Source organism: Eleginops maclovinus, chromosome 14, assembly GCF_036324505.1.
Source record: "Eleginops maclovinus isolate JMC-PN-2008 ecotype Puerto Natales chromosome 14, JC_Emac_rtc_rv5, whole genome shotgun sequence".
NCBI classification, from domain to species: Eukaryota; Metazoa; Chordata; class Actinopteri; order Perciformes; family Eleginopidae; genus Eleginops; species Eleginops maclovinus.
In genome coordinates, this window is record NC_086362.1 from 15,161,449 (window position 1) to 15,181,962 (window position 20,514).

General features: G+C 39.9%; 1 protein-coding gene across 3 annotated transcripts in view; it reads left to right on the forward strand.

Moving 5' to 3' along the window:
- Positions 1-20,514, forward strand: part of frem1a (Fras1 related extracellular matrix 1a) — a 45,622-nt gene that overhangs the window by 19,816 nt on the left and 5,292 nt on the right. For all 3 annotated transcript variants that reach the window (XR_010167319.1, XM_063900841.1, XM_063900842.1), the window contains exons 17-26: positions 6,530-6,733; positions 9,743-9,928; positions 10,452-10,648; positions 10,722-10,932; positions 13,898-14,042; positions 14,734-14,875; positions 15,482-15,677; positions 16,195-16,459; positions 18,140-18,557; positions 19,964-20,165. Coding sequence is in view for 2 of the 3 variants with exons in the window: in XM_063900841.1 (XP_063756911.1) it covers positions 6,530-6,733; positions 9,743-9,928; positions 10,452-10,648; positions 10,722-10,932; positions 13,898-14,042; positions 14,734-14,875; positions 15,482-15,677; positions 16,195-16,459; positions 18,140-18,557; positions 19,964-20,165 (2,166 nt within the window). In the remaining variant the exon portion in view is untranslated. The remainder of the gene's footprint in view (positions 1-6,529; positions 6,734-9,742; positions 9,929-10,451; positions 10,649-10,721; positions 10,933-13,897; positions 14,043-14,733; positions 14,876-15,481; positions 15,678-16,194; positions 16,460-18,139; positions 18,558-19,963; positions 20,166-20,514) is intronic.

Here is a 20,514-nt window from a genome sequence, read left to right on the forward strand (position 1 = left end):
CAAAGGCTATGCTTTTGTGAAATTTTATAAAAGTTTTGAGAACGAAAAAAAACGTTATTAACCGGTTTTGTGGATTTCAGAATAACAATTCTGTTCCGGAACAGTTGAAGACCATTTCGTTTTCGTTTCCGTTTCCGTTCCTCGTAAAATTCCGTTCGTTTTCGGTTTTCGTTTTCGTTCCTTGAACCGGTTCGGAGCCCTGGTTACAAGTCAAAAATGTTACAGTGAAATTAAAAACGGCAAGAAGCAGAAATGCATTCTTACCAGGATGAGAGAGGATCTGCCTGAAACTCTTTCCTTTTCAGGATCTCCTATTTTAAGATAAGATAAGATGTACCTTTATTAATCCCTGTGGGGAAATTCAGTGGTTTAAACAGCAACAGAAGAAGAATGAAAAACAGGACAGTGTGGTTTACAAAGGTTTACAAATAAGACAAAAATAAAATGATTAAAATGATGTACAGGTAAGAATCTGTTTAGACAAAAAAACGGAATTAAGGACTTCAATGAACATATATACATTTTGTATCCGGATTGTTAAATATATTTACGTTGATTGATACGGGTAAAAGTTATTGTGCAAAAGTGCAGTCTGGGTTATTGTCAGTGGGTCACATGGTTAACCCCTGGTTGTGCAGCCTGATGGCTACAGGCACAAAGGAGTTTCCCAGGCGCTTAGTGCAGTGCCAAGGTGGGATGAGTCTGTGGCTGAACGTACTCCACATCTTCACTAGTTCTGCATGGAGGGGGTGGGAGGGGTTATCCAGGATACTGTCCAGTTTCCTCATTGTCCTCCCCTCAGCCACCTCCTCCAAATTGTCCAGTTTAACTCCAACTACAGAGCTAGCCTTCCTCACAAGCTTGTTTAGCCTGTCAGCATCCCTTTTGTTGGTGTTTCCCCCCAGCACACCATGGCAAAGAAGAGCACACTGGCCCCCATAGACTGGTAGAGCGTCTGCAGCAGCCTTGTGCACACGTTGAAGGACCTGAGCCTCTTCAGGAAGAACAGCTTGCTCTGTCCCTTCCGGAAGAGAGCATCAGTGTTGTCACTCCAGTCCAGTCTTGCTGATGTTGAACTGGAGGTGGTTGTTGTCACAACAGCCTACGATGCTTTGGCATCTTTAGAGCTTTGCAATCCCGCTTGTAGAGGAGCCAGGCGTCGATCACAGCAAGGACTATGGTGTGCCAGAAGATTTACACGTACCAGCGTCTGGATTTCATGGGGAACTTGTATTTGGCCGTAAACGAACAACAAATCCACACCTCCCATGTAGTTGTTGTAAGTACCCACAATGTAAGGCCTCTCAACTTCTAGGTTTTGTTGGCTTTGTCCCAGCTTTGAATTTTCTGCACTGGGTCTGGTCCAGCAAAGGATCACACAACTGGGACCACTCTGCTGTCATTCCATTTGACAGAACAGATGTTGTGGTTGGCCTCCACTCTGATGTCAAAGCTTTCTCTTCCTTTTTTCTTCAAGCTCTTCTCGTCTTCAAGGTTACAGTTGGCTGTTCCCACATAATGAATTCCACGATCAAGGAGCTTCAATATCAATATGACACAGGTGAAGTAGTTGTAGATCTTGTAGTTCTGACCTTCTGGAAGCATGGATGCAAGCTTCATCACAACATCACCTGACAATCCAAGTTCAGACTTGGCTCGTATCTAATTGACACTGCCTTGGTACACAACAGTCACAGATCATGCCAGAGATCCAATTCTCACCCACACTTTGAAGCCCCATGGGTGTGGCTTGCCTCGCATGTATTGCTTGCTGCTACTGAATTTCCCTTTGAAAGGAATCATTCTCTCCTTCAGAGTTGTGTTCTTCTGTTACCACCTGCAGGCATTTCTCTCTGAATGTATCAAGCCAGGGTCTGAGTTTCCAGAGTTCGTCTTTCTTTTCATCTCTGACACTGTCAAGTTGTTTACAAAATGTAATGATGTCAACATATTAGAATCTGTTGCGTGACATCACATCAGGAACAGTACTGTGTGTCTGTCTCCCAATACACAAGGATTCCAGACATTTGTACTAGGCCCATCTTCACGTACATGCCAATCAGTTTCTCAATTTCCTTTGTATTTGTGTTGATAGATGTTCCATTCTTTTGAAAGCTGTACTTATTTGTGTTGGTTACCAAAGCCTAAATCATGTCATCTGACACAAACTTATGGAACAACTCCAATGATGTGTGGAGGTATATGATATCCTCTGTGATATCTGGACCAGAAAAATCAGTATAGGGACTGATAAAATATTTTTTCAGTCAGCGATACCTGTCACAGGGCTTGGTGTGTTTATTTGGTTGGAGCTAAGCGGTAATTGGGTTGTTTCATAGACTGTATATATAGATGGACAGAGTGGCTCCATTCAGCTGTGTTCTATAGAATTGAAGCAACCGAGGCGACGCCATCTTTGAAAATTTGGAGCCAGTTCGAAGTACGCTTGCGCAGTAGAATCTGAAGCATGCGCAGTGAAGAGGAGGTCGCGATCAGACCCGCCCACTCATCGAGTGAAACACGCCCCTTATCGAGTGAAACACGCCCCCTTCTCCGTCCGTTCCCCACCACACAGCAAGGTTGCTAGTTTATCCGTTCACATTCGTTCAGTCAGTCATTGTACGACATTCATTTGACTACTAGGCTATGCCTTTAATAAACTAGCAGAATGCCGAGGTACTCGGTAGCATAACTTTAGCGAAGTTAAACCGCCTTCATAGCGAAAACAGCTGTCATAACGTTAACATTAAATCTCATTAAATGTTACCAAGAACTGTTAATGTTAAAGTTTGAAATCCTTCACGTACACGGCTTCGTCTAAGAACTATCACACCATCGTTACATAAAATAAACTGACAATATACTGACAATGATTAGACTAGTTCTATCTTTAAATTAATAATGCATAGTACCGCTGAATGCTGAGGTAAATTAACCTGGTAACGTAACGTAACAGATTGCCAACTAGATCGCTATTCCTGGCACAATGTCAAATAAGATACATAAATAATAACAATAATAACCATCCTTCTACCTAATGTCACTAAGAATAATGTTATTTGTTAATTTCACCTCATGTATTTCACAGAGCACGTCAAACACCCTCATCGCAAAGCCAGCTGTGACAGCTGTCATTAAATATTCAGCCTAGAATATTTAAACGTTAACGTTAACTTTTTTCTCATTAGAAATCTCGATGTTTCGAGCGTCTTCAACATACAAATCTATCTGTTTTTCGTTGGTATATGACCATAATCCTTTCAAGGATGTCCGAAAATCTATAGATTACTGTCAATTTAAGTTAACTTTCTAACGTTAGCGGCTAAGCTATCGCTACCGTCATTTTAATGAGTTCGCTAGCTAATATTAAGTTAATATTCACTTACCGAAAAAACTGCACAGAGCTCCCCTGAGATGGCCTGTTAGTACAATCAACAGCACAACACGACATGACTGTCAATATATAAATGTAAAGTAATAACAGCAAATAAAACCAATATGAGTTGCCTGACAAAAGAACACCACTACAGCCGAGCCTACAGCTACTCTGAATGAAATGAAATGTTGATGGAGGTTGCAAGCGGCTGCACTGTCAATCAAAGTGTAACCACGCCCCTTTTATATTTATTAAAATAACATTAAAGAAAATAATTTCTCGGGAAAAAGAAAAATGGTGTGATGTGAAGCACCTTGAAAGCTATTTTTTCGAATAAAAAGTTGTGGATGCAAAATTTGTTTTAGGTGAGAAAAGTGACATAGAAAGTTGGTTACTTGCCCATTGAAAATACATGGGAATGGGCGGAGCTACGCATTGTACTGCAGCCAGCCACCAGGGGGCTCTGGACTAGCGCTTGCTTCACTTTTAACGGACGAACCTCTGTCCATCAATATATACAGTCTATGGGTTGTTTGTTTTCTTTTTCCAATTGTCCAAAGGCATTTTCATCTGCCTCTTCTTCACTCATAGCAGTGTCACTGTCCTCTGATTCCATCTCAAAATCACTTTCTACTTTTTGTATGGCAGTAATCACATCCTGTAGGCTATACTGAATCGAGGACCTCTCTTTGCTGTTGGCCTTCTGAAATGAAAAAAGTAATAAATAAATATATAGATATGTATTAATAATACATATGTTTATATTGTAATAGATTACCTGAAGTAATAGATAGGGTAGTGGAACAAGTGTTCATTCTGTTTTGATTAGCTTATTATCATACTAAAAGGAATATGCACCACCCTCTTCCAGGTGTCCTGATGCAACAAGCATCTGAATCATATTTACATTGTACACTTAAGTCACACAATACAACCTGGCTTAGCCTATTATCATAATTCAAGGAATACCTACACCCATACATGCAGGTAAACTAGTTCAACAAGTCACTTAATACTGTCTGGCTAATGATCATAGACTAATTAACATACTAAAAGGGATACATCCAAGTGTCCCAAAACATTTCAGAATGAACTGTTTCTGGCAAGAGACAAGTTAAATGCATTTTTGATACAAGTACAGTTTAAAATATTGCTGCAGATATAATTTACATGCTATCAGAAATAATTCATTTATTCTGGTCTTAATTCAAAATGTTAACAGAGAAGACAAATTTAAAACTTAGTTAGAGTGAATTATCAAAGACATTATCTTTCTATTGGTGTTTTATTTCCATAGGTGAACATACACTGCCCGGCCAAAAAGGTCACAAGCATGTGGGGGGCAGTGCTATTATCTGGGGTTGCTGCACTTGGTCTGGTCTAGGTTCAGCAACATTATGTGCCCAAAGAATGAGGTCAGCTGATCACCTGAATATACTGAATGACCAGGTTATTCCATCAATGGATTTTTTCTTCCCTGATGGCACGGGCATGTTCCAAGATGACAATGCCAGGGTCCATTGGGCTCAGATTGTGAGAGTGGTTCAGGGAGCATGAGACATCATTTTCACACATGGATTGGCCCCCACAGATTCCAGACCTGAACCCGATTGAGAATCTTTGGGATGTGCTGGAGAAGACTTTGCGCAGTGGTCCGAATCTCCAGTCATCAAAACAAGATCTTGCCGAGAAATTAATACAAGACAGAAATAAATGTTGTGACATTGCAGAAGCTTGTGGAAACGATGCCACAGCGAATGTGTGCCGTAATCAAAGCTAATGGCGGTCCAACAAATATTAGAGTGCGTGACCTTTTTTTTGGCCAGGCAGTGTATAAGAAGGGCAATGTCCATGACCATGTGTAAGGTGCACATGCTATTTGGACTACCACACTGACCCAGGTATGTAACATTGCAACAAAGACATAAGCTGCTTAAAATGAAATTTGATGAATGAATTCCACACTAACTAAATATAGATAGAAGATAGAATCGGAGGATGAAACCCTCTTTATTGTCACATACATGCACACAGCAGAGCACACACAGTGAAATTGGTCCTCTGCATTTAACCCATCCTAGTACTAGGAGCAGTGGGCAGCTATCGTGCAGCGCCCGGGGAGCAATGGGGAGGATTGAAGGTGTCCGGTGCCTTGCTCAAAGGCACCACAGCAGGGCCTAGGAGGTGAACTGGGACCTCTCCAAGTAGCAGTCCATTCCATATTTTCAAGTCTGTTCGGGGGACTTGAACCGGCGACCCTACGATTCCCAGTCCAAGCCCCTACTGACTGAGCCACTGCTGGACAAATATGTACATGGTCTAGAATCTAGACATTGTAATAATCACAACAAAAAAATTGTGATGCCAATTTACAAAGAGATGTTGCTTGGTTTGGAAGTTGTGTGATTTTATGGCCAGAGGGCAGGACCTATAAACACATTTACTACCCAATAGCAGACTGAGGCTGAACAACAGGACCTTTTGACTATGTAAATGTAGTATTTAAAAAAATAAATAAAATAAAAAACATTTACTGACTTCTTCAGGATAACTTAAAGTGATGTTGTAAAATAACAACCGGGGGCCTCAAAGGGTTGTGAAGATTTGCTGCTTTTGCTTTTAAAATATTTACTTATTTTGTAATTGTTTCTGCAACGAGTACTTTTACTCCTAATACTTTCAGTACATTTTCCTTATCATACTTAAATAGTTTTACTTAAGTAACTTTCTCCATGCACTTGACATTTAGTATATATATATATGTATATATTACAGTAAGCTGATATGGAGGAGAAAGTTTGCTGTTGTATTATTTAACTATCTTTATAGGGTGAAGTCATTTGATTGGGGTATTCTTGGTATAAAGTACACAGAAGAAACATCAATTTAATTGCTGAAATGTTTTTTTAAACTTACATTTGTCCTTATGCTGAACAGGGGCTTATAGTTTTTCGTTCTTCTTCAGTAGCATTGTAATATTATGTATGATGTGAAGTATTTTTCAACAACCCTAGCTGAACAATAATTTTGAAAGATTTTTTCTGAAAGAGCATGTGGACACGTGACAAATACAGTCTATATAATTGTACATGTATGACCCTATAGAGAACAATAGGGATTGTCTAAATGCTCTGTATGTGATTGTTGTTTCAGGACTGGAGATTGGACTCACTCCTCGGCATGACACCGTCATCTTTGTTGTTTCTGACGGAGAAACAGAGACCTCGTATCCATGTTGCGCTGCAGAACCCTCCCCTATGACCAGAGACTTGCCTCAGCTACGACCCAGTCTGCCTGTGTACGATCTCAAGATCACTGTGTTTCCAGTCGACAGCCAAACCCCTTCCCTAACAACAGGTGGGCCTTTACCAGGGGTGGAAGATACTCATATTTTTTACTTCTACATTTTAAGTACTCTGTTACAAGTAAAAGTCCTGCATTCAAAATCAAATCGAGTTACTAGTAACTAAAAGCTGTCAAATTAAGGTAGTAGAGTACAGTGCAATATTGGCTTGTAAAATGTAGTGTAGTAGAATATAATGTAGCAAAAACTGAGTGTCATGGTTCTGTCATGGGGTTGAAAACAGTGCAGTAGCGAAGACAAGGGGAAGCAGTTCAAAGCAGAGGGTTCAGACGAAAAGGGAGCTTTATTATAAAAAAAAGTTTTTCACTGTTGTTTTTGACATAAAATAGGTCAATATGAGTTTGTGAACTATGGTAGGTTTGAAAACTATGGAACTTGTCTGCTGTATGCAATAGCCAATGAAAGAAAATAGGCGGAAGATATGGGCCAATCTGAAGTCTCCGTCAGTGTTACGTGCCAAGCTTAATTATTATTCATGGCTCCGCCCACTTGGTTTGTAACCGCCTATAGAATTTTTGACAGAGCCAGGCAGAAGGAAATCCGATGACTAACAGAGCCGCTTTTCAGACGCAGATGAATTGTGGAGCTGTTGTGGGAGTTGAGCCGAAAGAACACTGCTTGCCTCTGCAAAGCAGCAAGCTAACGCTATCAACGCTACCAAGCTTTCAGGCTGTATGCCCACTAACTTTACCTGAACTGTGCAGAAATACGGCGATGGTTTTTTATCACAACCCGGTAACCTCTTAAGCCCAGACGCAGCAACCTGTAAGAAACAGCGTCTCAGGACATGTTAACATTTAACAACCTATTAATGTGGCATACCCTACTAACCCTAACCCTAACCCTAAACTCAGCTAACATACCATATTAACCATTTTTACCAATACGAAACATAATTCCAACACCAAGCGTCTAAATCATCACTGAACGAAAACGAGCTAATGCCAGATAGCACCGAATGAGCTACGGCAATTTCTTTACTTCATGCTATCTGCACAAACCACATAGCATGTGAAACCTGAGATTCCATGAATTCCATTGGTATAAGTCTCATCGCTGTAGGCGAGACATTTGACAAATCTCTAAGCGGTTGACCAATCACAGCAGAGTCGCCAGCTAACCAATCAGAAGAGATTGCGCTTTTGCAAATGTGGGGGCATGGGCTCTTCAAAGCGTTTTCAGACGGAGTGAAAAGTGATAATTTATGTACAGGCAGTGTGAGGGAAATAAAGCACTTTTTCAACATTGAAGCATGAAAACATGTCATAGTGGAGCAACAAAATACATATATGGACCTGAAAAGTAGCATGATAGGGGACATTTAACAAAAGTAATGAAACAAACCGGGAAGTCAAGGGAGGGGCAGGCAGGCAGGACAGACTGGGGATCAACGGGAGAAAGGGAATGACAACAACACGACAAGGAACACAAAGGGAAGACTAAATACACAGGGAGTAATCACAAGACAAGAACACAATGAGACGATCAGACAGGAGGGAAAACACAGAGACAGAAAGCAAATACAGACCTGACAGACAGGAGGGAAAACATTTCAAAATAAAACAGGAAACAAAATCCAGTAATCATGACACTGAGAGTATTCAGGTAAACCATAAGTACCTCAGAATTGTGTTTAAGCACTGTACTTGAATGAATATACTTTTAGACTATCCACCACTGGCCATTTCTAACTCGATCAAATGCTCAAAAAGGGTATTAATATTAATTATTATTATTGTTTTTAAAAAATGAAACAATGGATATTTGTTAACCGCTGTTTATGGGCGGAGTCACGGGCACCAAGGATGCAAGACATGTTTCCCCGCTGCTCCTGAGAATATGATGAGCTACTAACCCTATCCCTATACCCTAATCCTGCACACATCTGTTTATTTATTGTTGAAAGAAATAGAACATAAACTAAGGATTCATTATATGTGACTTTTGTTAACCAAAACAACCGAAATGTGTTCTGCTCGCAAACAATCTGAAGCAGCGAGAGGAGTTCGCAGCAAAGCCTCACCCTTGCCTGACTCGGCTAACGCTACTCGAGAGGTGGCTAAAGCTAACGCATTTGACGCCAAAACTGAATGTTGGGGAAAATTGACTCTGTCTTCCAACCTTACCTCTGTTCAGTGTCTGTGGATTGCTTTGTTGTTTCGTGAAAAGTTAACATTGAATAAAATGATTAGCTTGTAAAAGGTGACAAGAAGTTTTGAATCCTCTTTTAGTTCCATGTTTTGGTAAAAAAAATACCAATATTCCTCAAACATGGGCGAGGACCAAAACAAAGCTTAAAGACATGTGAATATCAGCCTTCAATTCAGCACTCAACTCTTTGTTCACATCAGCCTAGCTAAGTCCTTTTAATTGCATTAACCAATTGAAAAACATACAAATATAATTTCAGACCAAAGCAAATAATGCACCATTCATTATTGTAAAGCTAGAATGGTTTGGGTTCAAATGCATTAACATGCATTTAAATAATTGTAGTTGTCCTACCACCAACACACAAGTATTATGGTTGGATGGGGGGTTTTATGTAGACTCCAGGTAGTGTGCCGGGATACAATTTATGCAGGCACATGGACTCATACCTGAAGCCAAAAATGCTGTCATTAGCCACTAAGTCAAGCAACAAAAGTCAAAAATAAAGGCAGCCAGAATTCCCTACCGGTTGTGGCTCTGGTGCATTCTGCAATCAATTATTTTTGTTTCTTTGCATAATACATCATATCGATTCAAAATATAACAGCTTGTTTCCGAACACACTTTTTGAATAATTGTATGCAGTTATTACATCTTGAATATCTGCCAACTATTTAAATTTTGATTTCAACAAATAATAATCGAATGCAGGGGTTCACATTGTTATAGTTATAGTTTATAGTGTTAAAGGTACCACCAGCCCTTTGAGGCCAACCATACTGATAATGTGGCCCAGCATGAAATTGATTGACCCCCCTCTTTTAGCCTGATTTGTCCTTCTCGGTTTACAGGATACATCTTTTCTGTGGATGAGGGCGGGTCTGCCCCTATCACTACGTCTCATCTGAAGGCCTCTGATGTGGACACTGTTCTGGACCAACTGGTGCTCAGTCTGATTTCTCCCCCCCAGTTTGGCTACATTGAAAATGTCCTGCCTAGTCCTGGCTTTGAGAAGAGCAACACAGGCATAAGCATAGGTAAGCTCATATACAGATAATCAGAGAAGTGGAACACATTGAGTCTCACATGGTTTACACACACACACACACACACACACACACACACACACACACACACACACACACACACACACACACACCGCTTTTTTTACTCTGCGATGGACAGTTATTTGCAATACAATACCACTGCACTTATTCTATATATTTATACTTTTGTCATATATTCACCAATTTAGAGGTCTAGTCTACAAGACTGGACTTACTCCTGTATCCGGTACCATTTTGTGTGTTGACTGCTATTTGTACTGTTGTGCCTTCTTTTTTATAGTATACCTTTTAATTTGTGTATATGTGTCTTTATATCGGTATGTATATGTATATATTTAGGTGGGTGTTCAGGTGTGTATGTATGTAGGGAATATACATATACGTATTTATTTTTGATATATATTTGTATTCTTTGGGACGGTGAGAAACAGCATTTCGATCTCCCTGTTTGTATCCCACAGAGAGAAGCTGACTTTGACTTCCTTCTCCCCAGCTTCCTTTTCTTACAAAGATATCCTAGACGGTCATATTAACTATGTCCAGTCCAGGCATCAGAGGATGGAGCCCACAGCCGACCAGTTCATGCTCTGTATATCAGACGGAAAACACACCTCTGCCCACGTCCCTTTCTACATCATCATCACCCCCACTAACGATGAGATCCCACAGTTTGTGGCTCGGAACATCACAGTGAGTGACATAAACACTCAATCACATCTGTTCTCAGCATGTCAGGTGTGTGATTATATCCTTCTTTGTTGAGGTACGAGAAGGAGAAATGAAGCAGTTGGACGCGTCAGTTCTACATGCGTTGGATCTGGATGTCCCTAAGGACAGCCTGCTCTTCAGTTTAGTCAAACCACCCCACCACGGCAGCATCATCACCCACAGCAGTGAGTGGAAGAACCACAAGAGACAAGAAGCCGCTCATCCGCCCCTTGTGGAGGACTTCTCCATGAGAGAGCTTTCTAATGGTCAGTTCTAATGCCTCGTGTCACCCTTAGGACTATGAACATTGATATTAAAATGCTATGAGTCACAGATTATTTCAGTTTAAAAGGGATCTAGGTTCAAACAGTGGTGGAATGTAACTGAGTACATTTACTCAAGTACTGTACTTAAGTAAAGATAGAGGTACTTGCACTATACTTGAGTATTTTACATTAGGGTTACTTTATACTTTTACTTCTCTATACTTTGTAGTTACATTTTGTATTCCTTACTATTTAGGTTATTTATTTAACAGATTTATTTACTAGTTACTTTGCTATATATTCTTATAGTTAAAGCTGTCCAGTAGTATATAAAGTAATCCAATAAAACCCCACTTTTACCAAGTGCAACATTAAAGTTATGAACACATGAATGCATCGAACTATGATACAATAAATACAAATAATAAGAAAATATCTGGTGCTTAGAAAAAGCCACTTAACGCATACTTTTACTTTTGGTACTTAAAGTATTTTTATATGCTAATGCCTTTGTACTTTTACTTGACTATAATTTTGATTGCAGGACGTGTAACTGAGTATTTTCTGCAGTATTGCTACTTTACCATCAGTTAGAGTGCTTCTTCCACCTCTGGCGTTGGGTTACAAATTGTGTAGTTTTGGTCTAGGTTTAAGTAATGAGTGCTAATGCATTTTAGTTTCCAATTGGAAAATACCGATCTCCTCAGCTCTCAGACATTTAAAGGTCTCCTATTATGCTATATTTGAACAATATAACGTCGGGCAATATCTATACAAAACATGTCTTTGAAGTGTATGCTCAAAATACCAAACAGATCCCCCATTGCAGCATGCCTCATCCCCCTCTATTTCAGTCCTGTTCCTGAAGTGCTGATTCTGTGACTGTAGCTTTAAATGAACTAGCTGCTGCTGGCCACGCCCCTTTGGAGCATCATGATCTCTCCTCTGAAGCGAGTTTTCTACCGGGAGAAACTCAGCTAAACGCTGCCGTGATCAAAAGCCATATTATGTTCCAAACCACGTCCAGCATTATTTCTGAAACACTTCTCAGTGTTTACCACTAGAACAGTGACATTATATGTATTATATATACAACAACTAAACAGTAAGTCCCTCTTGCAGACATCCTGCTGAACACACCGACACACAGAGGTGCTTTATATTGCGGACAGTAGGTTGGGACGTGTCATGTGGGCGGGACATTGCCAGGAGTTGTCTGCCAGCCAGAGGGGAATTAGTGTAACGTTTTATTGCAGTGGGCAGGAATGTTCTCCTGTACCTGTCCTTGTGACAGATACAGGAGAACAGTCTGGAGCAGTCTGGAGCAGTCTGTTGGAGAAGGAACTCCAGAGGCCAGGTGGGGTTATCCATGATGGACAACAGTTTGTTCAGAGTCCCCCTCTCCACCACAGCTTCAAAAGGGTCCAGTTTGATGCCGATGACAGAGCCAGCTTTCTTTATTAGTTTTGTAAGTCTGCTGGTGTCACCGGCTCTGGTGCTGCCCCCCCAGCAAACTGCAGCAAAGAAGAGTGCACTTGCAACAGACTGGTAGAAGATCTCCAACATCTTGCTGCACACGTTGAAGGATCTCAGCCTCCTCAGGAAATAGAGTCGGCTCATCCCCTTCTTGTAAACAGCGTCAGAGTTGGCCAAGTACTTGTAGTCCTCGACAACAGCCACATCCTCTCCCAGAATGCACAGGGGCTGTGGAGACGTCCTCTTCCTCCTGAAGTCAATGACCATCTCTCTGGTCTTTGCCTCTTCAGAAGCAGATAGTTTCTTCCAGTCCACACCACAAAATCCTCCACCAGTGCTCTGTACTCCTCCTCCCATCCATCCCTTATACACCCTACCACTGCAGAGTCATCCGAAAATGTCTGCAGGTGGCATGACTCTGAGTTGTATTGAAAGTCAGTGGTGTATAAGGTGAACAGGAAAGGAGACAACACAGTCCCCTGAGGGGCTCCTGTACTACCAGCCACCGCATCAGACAGGACAATGCCCAGCTGGACATACTGTGGCCTGTCTGTGAAGAAGTTGGTAATCCAGGAGATGGTGGACGCCTTTACCCTCATAGCCTGCAGCTTGTCACTCAGTAGCCGTTGCTGGATTGTGTTGAATGCGATGGAGAAATAAAAAAAATATGATTCTCACAGTGCACCCCGATCCATCCAGGTACGAGTGAGCACGCTGCAGCAGGTAAATAATGACATCGTCCACCCCCGGACGAGGCTGGTAGGCAAATTGCAGAGGGTCAAGAAATGATCGCTAGATTGTTCTGGTGTGAGTTGGGGATATTGTCGATAGCTATGCCTGCCTTCATGTAATTATAATGGAACTAGATGGGACTTGGCCTGTGATGTGTGTCAAACAATAAATAAAAAAACTCCACAACAGTTTTTTTCTCCCAAAATCAAAAAAATCCACAGACCTTGTAGTGGGCAGGTTCATTTATGAAATATTTCATTACTACTGAGGGTACATGTACACACGAGAGGATCTTGACTGGGACAGCATAGCTTAAAAAACATTAAAGGGGTCTTCTTGGGCTTTGCTGTCATGTTAGCTCCTGATGCTCTGGAGGGCCATGATGGTCTCGTCTTGAACCAGGTTTTTTTGAATAACAACATTTTATGTTATTCTTTATATGTCCAGTCTAAAGATGAGGGCACAGGATAGAATAAGGATGTGATGAATAACAATTTCTACAAGTTTTGGGAATCTGGTGTCACCAACAAGATAATAGATGTGCCTTTCATTTGGTTTTTATCACATCAACCATTCTCCGCTTATTCACGACTATTAGCATGCTGTAGTGGCAGGAAATAAATCAGAACCAGAATTCCTTTGCTTCTCGCACAGAGGGGACATTTCCATACAATTAATAATATAAAACAAAGCTTGTAGGATAATAGTATAATTAAACTCTAAATATAGCATAAACCTGTTGTATCATCCGATGCAGGTATGGATCTGATGTACATGCACGACGACTCGGAGAGCATGGAGGACAGTTTCACCATCCAGCTGACGGACGGCAGGCATCAGCTCCAAAGACGAGTGACGGTGACAGTGCTGCCAGTCAACGATGAGGAGCCTCGTGTCATCCGGTCAGGCTTCCCTAAAGTTAATCATCAATATTAACCTGTGGTGCAAATGAATAAGTACTTATACTCAAGTTCTGTACATTTGAAACTATCTGTACTGATTACTTCCATTTAATGCTACTTTATACCCAACTACAATTTGTTGGCAAATATTGTACTTTTTACTCACTACTTTAATATGACATCATTAGTTACTAGTAACTTTGCCAGTTTATATTATTTATGAACAATATAAATCAACTATTTCATTATGATGTACTATTAAGGATTAGGTTGGCTAGGAGAATAAGATAAGTTAAGATAAAATGTACCTTTATTAATCCCCGTGGGGAAATTCAGTAGTTAAAGCAGCTACAGAATAACAATGAAAAACAGGACAATGGTTCACACAGGATAATAAAACAAAAATAAAAAAATAAGTTACAATATTTGCTCCATATTTATTAGCTGCAAAATAAACGAGTGTACACATTTGTGTAATTATAATAATACATAGTATTAAGAAAAGGCCAATTTGTATGATAGGACTTTTACTTTGAGTACTTTAAGTATACTTTGATTGTAATACTTTTGCACTGGATTTGACTTGTAACCGAGTATCTCTACATTGTATTATTAATACTTTTACTGAAGTAAAGAATCTGAGTACTTCTTCCATCACTGATATTAACTGATGTCATTGTTCGTCCTTCAGGAACAACGGGCTGGAGGTGGAGCCAGGAGAGAGCAGGCTTATCTCTAGTGTCACACTGTTGGCTCAGGACGATGACACCCCTCATGCTGAGGTCATGTACATGCTGGAAAGTGTTCCCACCCAGGGACTGCTTCAGCTAAAGGTTGGTGCATCGCTGTACAACTGAAGTAATGGAAACACTGAAGCATATCAGTGTGTGCCCGGTGAACCATTAGTGCAATTGTTCCACATTGACACTCACTGTGATGGATAAGGCTTTTATCTGGAGAAAGAGTATGTAGCAATAACTGTAGTGAAATGTCAGAAGCGCTGGATTATTTATGATATTATCATGTGTATAATTGTACCATAATTCTGATCATAAAATCTGCAAAAAAGAGGTATAAAAGTCTAATTGAAATTTTGTAAGATTAATGTTTTGTCATATTTTATTATTTGTATAACAATAATTAGTGTCTAGTCAATACAACATTATAAAAGTCAACAACATTTTTAGCATTGTTAAGTATTATTACTTGTAGTGGACTATTTTTGGTTTGGCATTGTTATTTTTACCTTTTTTATTCAGTTGGACACAGAATGTTTGTGCAGAAAATGATTTACTCCAGACTTTTAGATTTTGTTTGTCTCATGTTTTTTTCAGTCATAGTTTCCCAAGGGAAGTCTCAGTATTTATTAAATTTAGTCTGGATTCCTTTAGACAATGCTGCTCTGTAGTGACTCTTGGAGATGTCTTCTCCTGTCTCAGGAAGGTCAGGACTGGGTGACCCTGAGTGCAGGGAGAAACTGCAGCCAGGAGATGGTGGACATGAACCTCCTGCACTACGTGCACACCGGCCTGCACGGAGCTCACACACAGGACTTCTTTGTCTTCTACTTGTTGGATGGGAATAATCAATCACCCCTACAGCACTTTCACATCTCTGTTAAAGATCTGGAGAAAGGTACAGGAATTCAGCCTCACATTCCTTATTAGACATAGTTTGAACTGTTCGAACTGTCCAAAAATCAGCTCCTATCGCCTGTTCCTAACCATTATTTCTTAGCCTCTGATAGAAACAGGGTTAAGGAATACTGGATCGTAAGTTTCATGATAAGCATTTCTTGGTGAACGGCCGAATGTTCCTTTCATAAAATTAAACCTGTTGGAGCAAAATGTAATCTACTAAGTATAGTCCTTAACTTCTAATGTGTCCAGGGCCAAATATGAGTCTATATCAGGGTCTGAAATGTAAATCTATCATCTAGAATCTGAACAGCTCTTATCATGGCTGACACTTAGGAATTTCCAGATAATTTCACTCCGTTAAGAACCCAATTCAGCTATACTGACAATTGACCGCAACCATTGGTTCAAACTGCCAGGCCACATCATGTTTCCATGTCCTCTGCCAAGTGGTCAATTTAAACTGATGGAGTTCCAGTTTTAACATTATAAAATATCTACTCCTTCATTTCCAGGGAATATTGCAATGTTTGTGAAGCCCTTGAAGGTCAGCCGTGGAGACAGAGTGGTTCTCACCACAGATGTGCTGTTAGCCACAGACGGCACAGAGAAGCCAGAGGAGCTTCAATACATCATCACCCATCCCCCGACTTACGGACACATTGAGTACATCAAACACCCTGGACTGACGATCTCCACCTTCAGCCAGATGGATATAGCAGCCAACCTTGTGGCTTATGTGCATGACAACCGAGCAACCACACCCAGAGAAAGTTTTCGGTGAGTCTGAAGCCATACAAGATTATGAATTCACAATATTGTTTTCTCATTTAACATAATATTAAATGTTATTTGGGTGTAAGAATTCCCATTTGTGATTCAGAATTCGATGGATTAGTGCAGGGTTTTTTCTAGAAAAATATAGCATGAGGGCGCTAACGTCACTTCCCGCCAAAATTACGGCCCCGCCCACATTCAGGGGAAAATCCTGCATTAGAGCTAAGCGGAAAACAATAGTTGTTCACGTCATAAAGCTGCTGAGTTATAGATTGCACCTCAAACAACAATAAATCCAGAGTTCCGGTTTCTTTACCTCGTCTCCAGAAAAAAGGAGAGTAAAAGAAAGGATGTAATTCAGAAATCTCAGTTTCAGTGTCAGCCTGCTGCCTGCCACTCGTCCACCGGCAGACCCACCGGACATCCATCCCCTATTTATTCTCCGTAAACTGTCTCCGTCTGACCAGACATTTGACACCATCTTCATATTTATGGAATTTTGACCAATAGAAATATTGTTTTCAGGCATCACTTTAACAGTTTACGGGAGAAATCTGTATTTGGTTTGAGCTGAGTTTACCCAGTTTAGACAAATCCCTGGATTAGTGGATAGTAACAAAGTACATTTACTCAAGTACAGTACTTAAATACAATTTTGAAGTACTTGTGAGACTGGGTATTCTCAGTTTATGCTGCGCTATACTTCTACCCTTTTACATTTTGGAAACCAATATTGTACTTTTTACTCCACTATATTTATTTGACAGCCTTAGTTACTAGTTACTTTTAGATTGAGGTTATTAGCTTATACAAAATCTAAACCAATGTTCAAATAAACATTGACATATAGGTCCAGCAGCAGATATAATGTTATTCAAGTTAGCTCCACATTCACCAGCTGTGAAAAACACAAGAATAATCAAAATATATTTATATGATACTGAAATGGACTTTATGCTTTTGGGTTCTCTTACTTTTGGTACTTTAAGTACATTGAGATGTTGATACTATTGTACTTTTACTCAATAAGATTTTGAATGCAGGACTTTTACTCTTTACTTTTTACATACCAAAGTACAAAGTAGCACAAAAAATATCCAGGGTAAAATATCATGTTTATAGTTTTTCACTTTGCACCACTTCTTGTATTTAATACTTTATTTGTCTATACTTGTGCTTGTCTTTATACACTTCAATACACTGTTTGCCTGTGTCCCGCAAGAAACCCTTAAAATAATCCTAAAAGCATGTAGAACTTGGATGTATTACCAACTGCTTAAATAGAAAGTTGACTGAAATGGAAAGAGACATTTAATCATGACCTGTGTAAATCAAATAGTTTAACATCATTCTTCACTGAATATATCACCAGACCAATCACCTCAAAGCTTCCTTGTTCAAAGAGTTGCTCCAGGTGTCAACATTCTAGGAACACTCCTGGAATGTTGGTCTGTTCTAAGAATTCAGGACTAAATCCTGGTAAAGATTAAAGTTATTTACAGAGCAGCTTAGCCTCAGAAGAGCTCCTAAGGTGAAATACTTGAACTTTCTTTTCATCTGCAGTAATCGTGTAATCAATGCGGAGGATGCTTATTAAATAGTATTGATTCCCTATTCAAACCTTTCCTGTATAAGCATTCCTTCCTGTGATTAATTTAACCGCAGTCTGCTGTGTGTTGGCAGGTTTGTTGTGAGTAACGGTAGAACCAGCCGGAATGGAAGCTTTGAGATGGCGGTGGAGATGGTGGATCGCATCCTGCCGTCTCTGTCCTCAAACAAAGGCATCACAGCTCCACAAGGCTCCTCCATGATCCTGGGCCCAGACTGCCTGGTCCTGTCCGACCCCGACACTCCCCCCAGCGCCCTGACCTTTGTCCTGGTTCAGGCTCCACAGTACGGCAGGCTGCTGTTAGCTGGTACCACTCTGACTGCAGGCTCAAACTTCACCCAGAGAGACATACACGAGATGGAGGTGACATATAAACACGACGGGGGTGCATCACAAATCGACCGGTTTGCTTTTACCGCCTCTGACACCACCAGACGGGGTTTCCTGCTGGAGGGGAAGCTACACACTGAACCCGTGTTCTTCACTATTCAGGTAAGCAGAGATGGAAGATGTACCCAGGTATTTTACTCAAGTATTAGCGATACTACAGTGTAGGAATACTCAGTTACAGGTCAAAGTCCTGAATTCAAAATTGAAGTTAAACAAAAATAAAGCAAGTATTAGCATCAAAATATACCTTTAAGTACCAAAAGTAAAAGTACTCATTATGCAGAATGGTCCATTTAGGCACCATATATTTTAAATGATTGTATTGTAATTATTGATGCTTTAATATATTCATCACTTCAGTATTACACTACCCTATAACAATACTGTATATGATAATGTATTTTGTTGATTTATATTGTGTCTGTGCACAACATTTGGCAACACAATGTAGTGCAGTAGTTAAAAGTAGCATAGTGAAAATACTCAAGTAAAGTTCAAGTACATACATTTCTCTACTCAGGTACAATATTTCCGTTACATTCCACCAGTGCATGTACAGTAGGTGATAAAGGGTGTACTCTGATGGTCACACCTCTCCAGCAAACTGTAGCTGGTCACACCCTTACAATATGGCTGGGCCAATGGGAAGCGAAAACAATAGCCAGTTGCCATATGGTGACAATGATAAAAGCTAAAATGAAGCACAAGCCAAAAGTCAGCAAACTGACAAACTTGTTAACATTAGCCGCCATGAGCTAATGGTCATAATAGAACAAGAGTGTATTTACTTGAGCAAAGGTGCAGCTGTTCATTTGAGAGAAGTACTGTGTTATTTATTCTTTCAAAATGTCTATTTCTTTGCTTTAAGCAGCAATGATGTTTTGTTGTTTGTTAGTTTCTTGGAGTAAAGTGAAATAAATACATAGGCTAAACTTGACAGGATGTAAATGTTAAGTGGGTCTGTTAGCCTGTACAAGGTCACCTTAATGTTCTCTCCAGGACTATAAAGTCATGTGTCACAGAAGGTGCTCAAAATGTATCACAAACATTGAACATTTTTTTCATTTCCCACTTATGTTGACTGAGACTAAGATGACAAGTATCATCATATGCAAAAATGCATACACCAAACCGCATATTTGGTCACCCAAGATAGAGTTCAATTTGCCCCTCAAGGCTTAAGTATTCCTTTTTCAATGTAGCTATGTAGCAATGTTTTTTTTTACATTATACTTACATGCTGAAAATAGAGCACCTTGTCACTTCCAACTTTGATTTGAAAAACAATGATAATAAATCAGAAAAAAGTAGACCGAAGGTGTGATGTTGCTGTAAGCATCATCGGTGCTCTGCTATGTCAGTGTGCAGTTAAAAAAACAAAAAACAGATAGTTCAATTTATGTTTTGTAATAGGTTATGTCACAACATTTTAGATCCAAACATTACATTTTGTATGCTGTTCATGTTAACCAATCTTTATTTAATCAATAAACCATATATAATTTCAGATCAAGCCTTTGGACAACTCTTATCCCGAGGTTGTGAAGCTGATCCCTCTTTGGAAAGTCGAGCCTCTTGGCAACGGACGACATGGGATCTTTGTGTCATCTCGTGAGCTGAAGGCCCAGGACAGCGACAGCAGAGAAGATGAGCTGATATTCAGCATTGTTCGCCAGCCGTACTTTGGATACCTCGAAAACATGACTACAGGTCAAGAATCAGAATCAGAATCCCTTTATTGGTCCCACAGAGGGGAAATATACATTATTAGAGCAAGTAAAGAGCCAAAGATAGCTTAATATTAATTATTACAACATTTACAAAATACACATCCAGTACCACTAACAGTTGTGAGATAGCATCCAGGCGATAGTATCAAAGGTGGAACTATAGATTGCAAAGCTATGAACATATTTATTCATTTTATTACACATTACAGTGGAATTGTCTAATTAAGAGACAGCAGCCAGTAATAAATATAATATTTATTAATCAAAATATACTTTATTTCCAAGTCAATCACAGCTTAGCTTAGAGTGAAAAACCCATGTATTTGTTT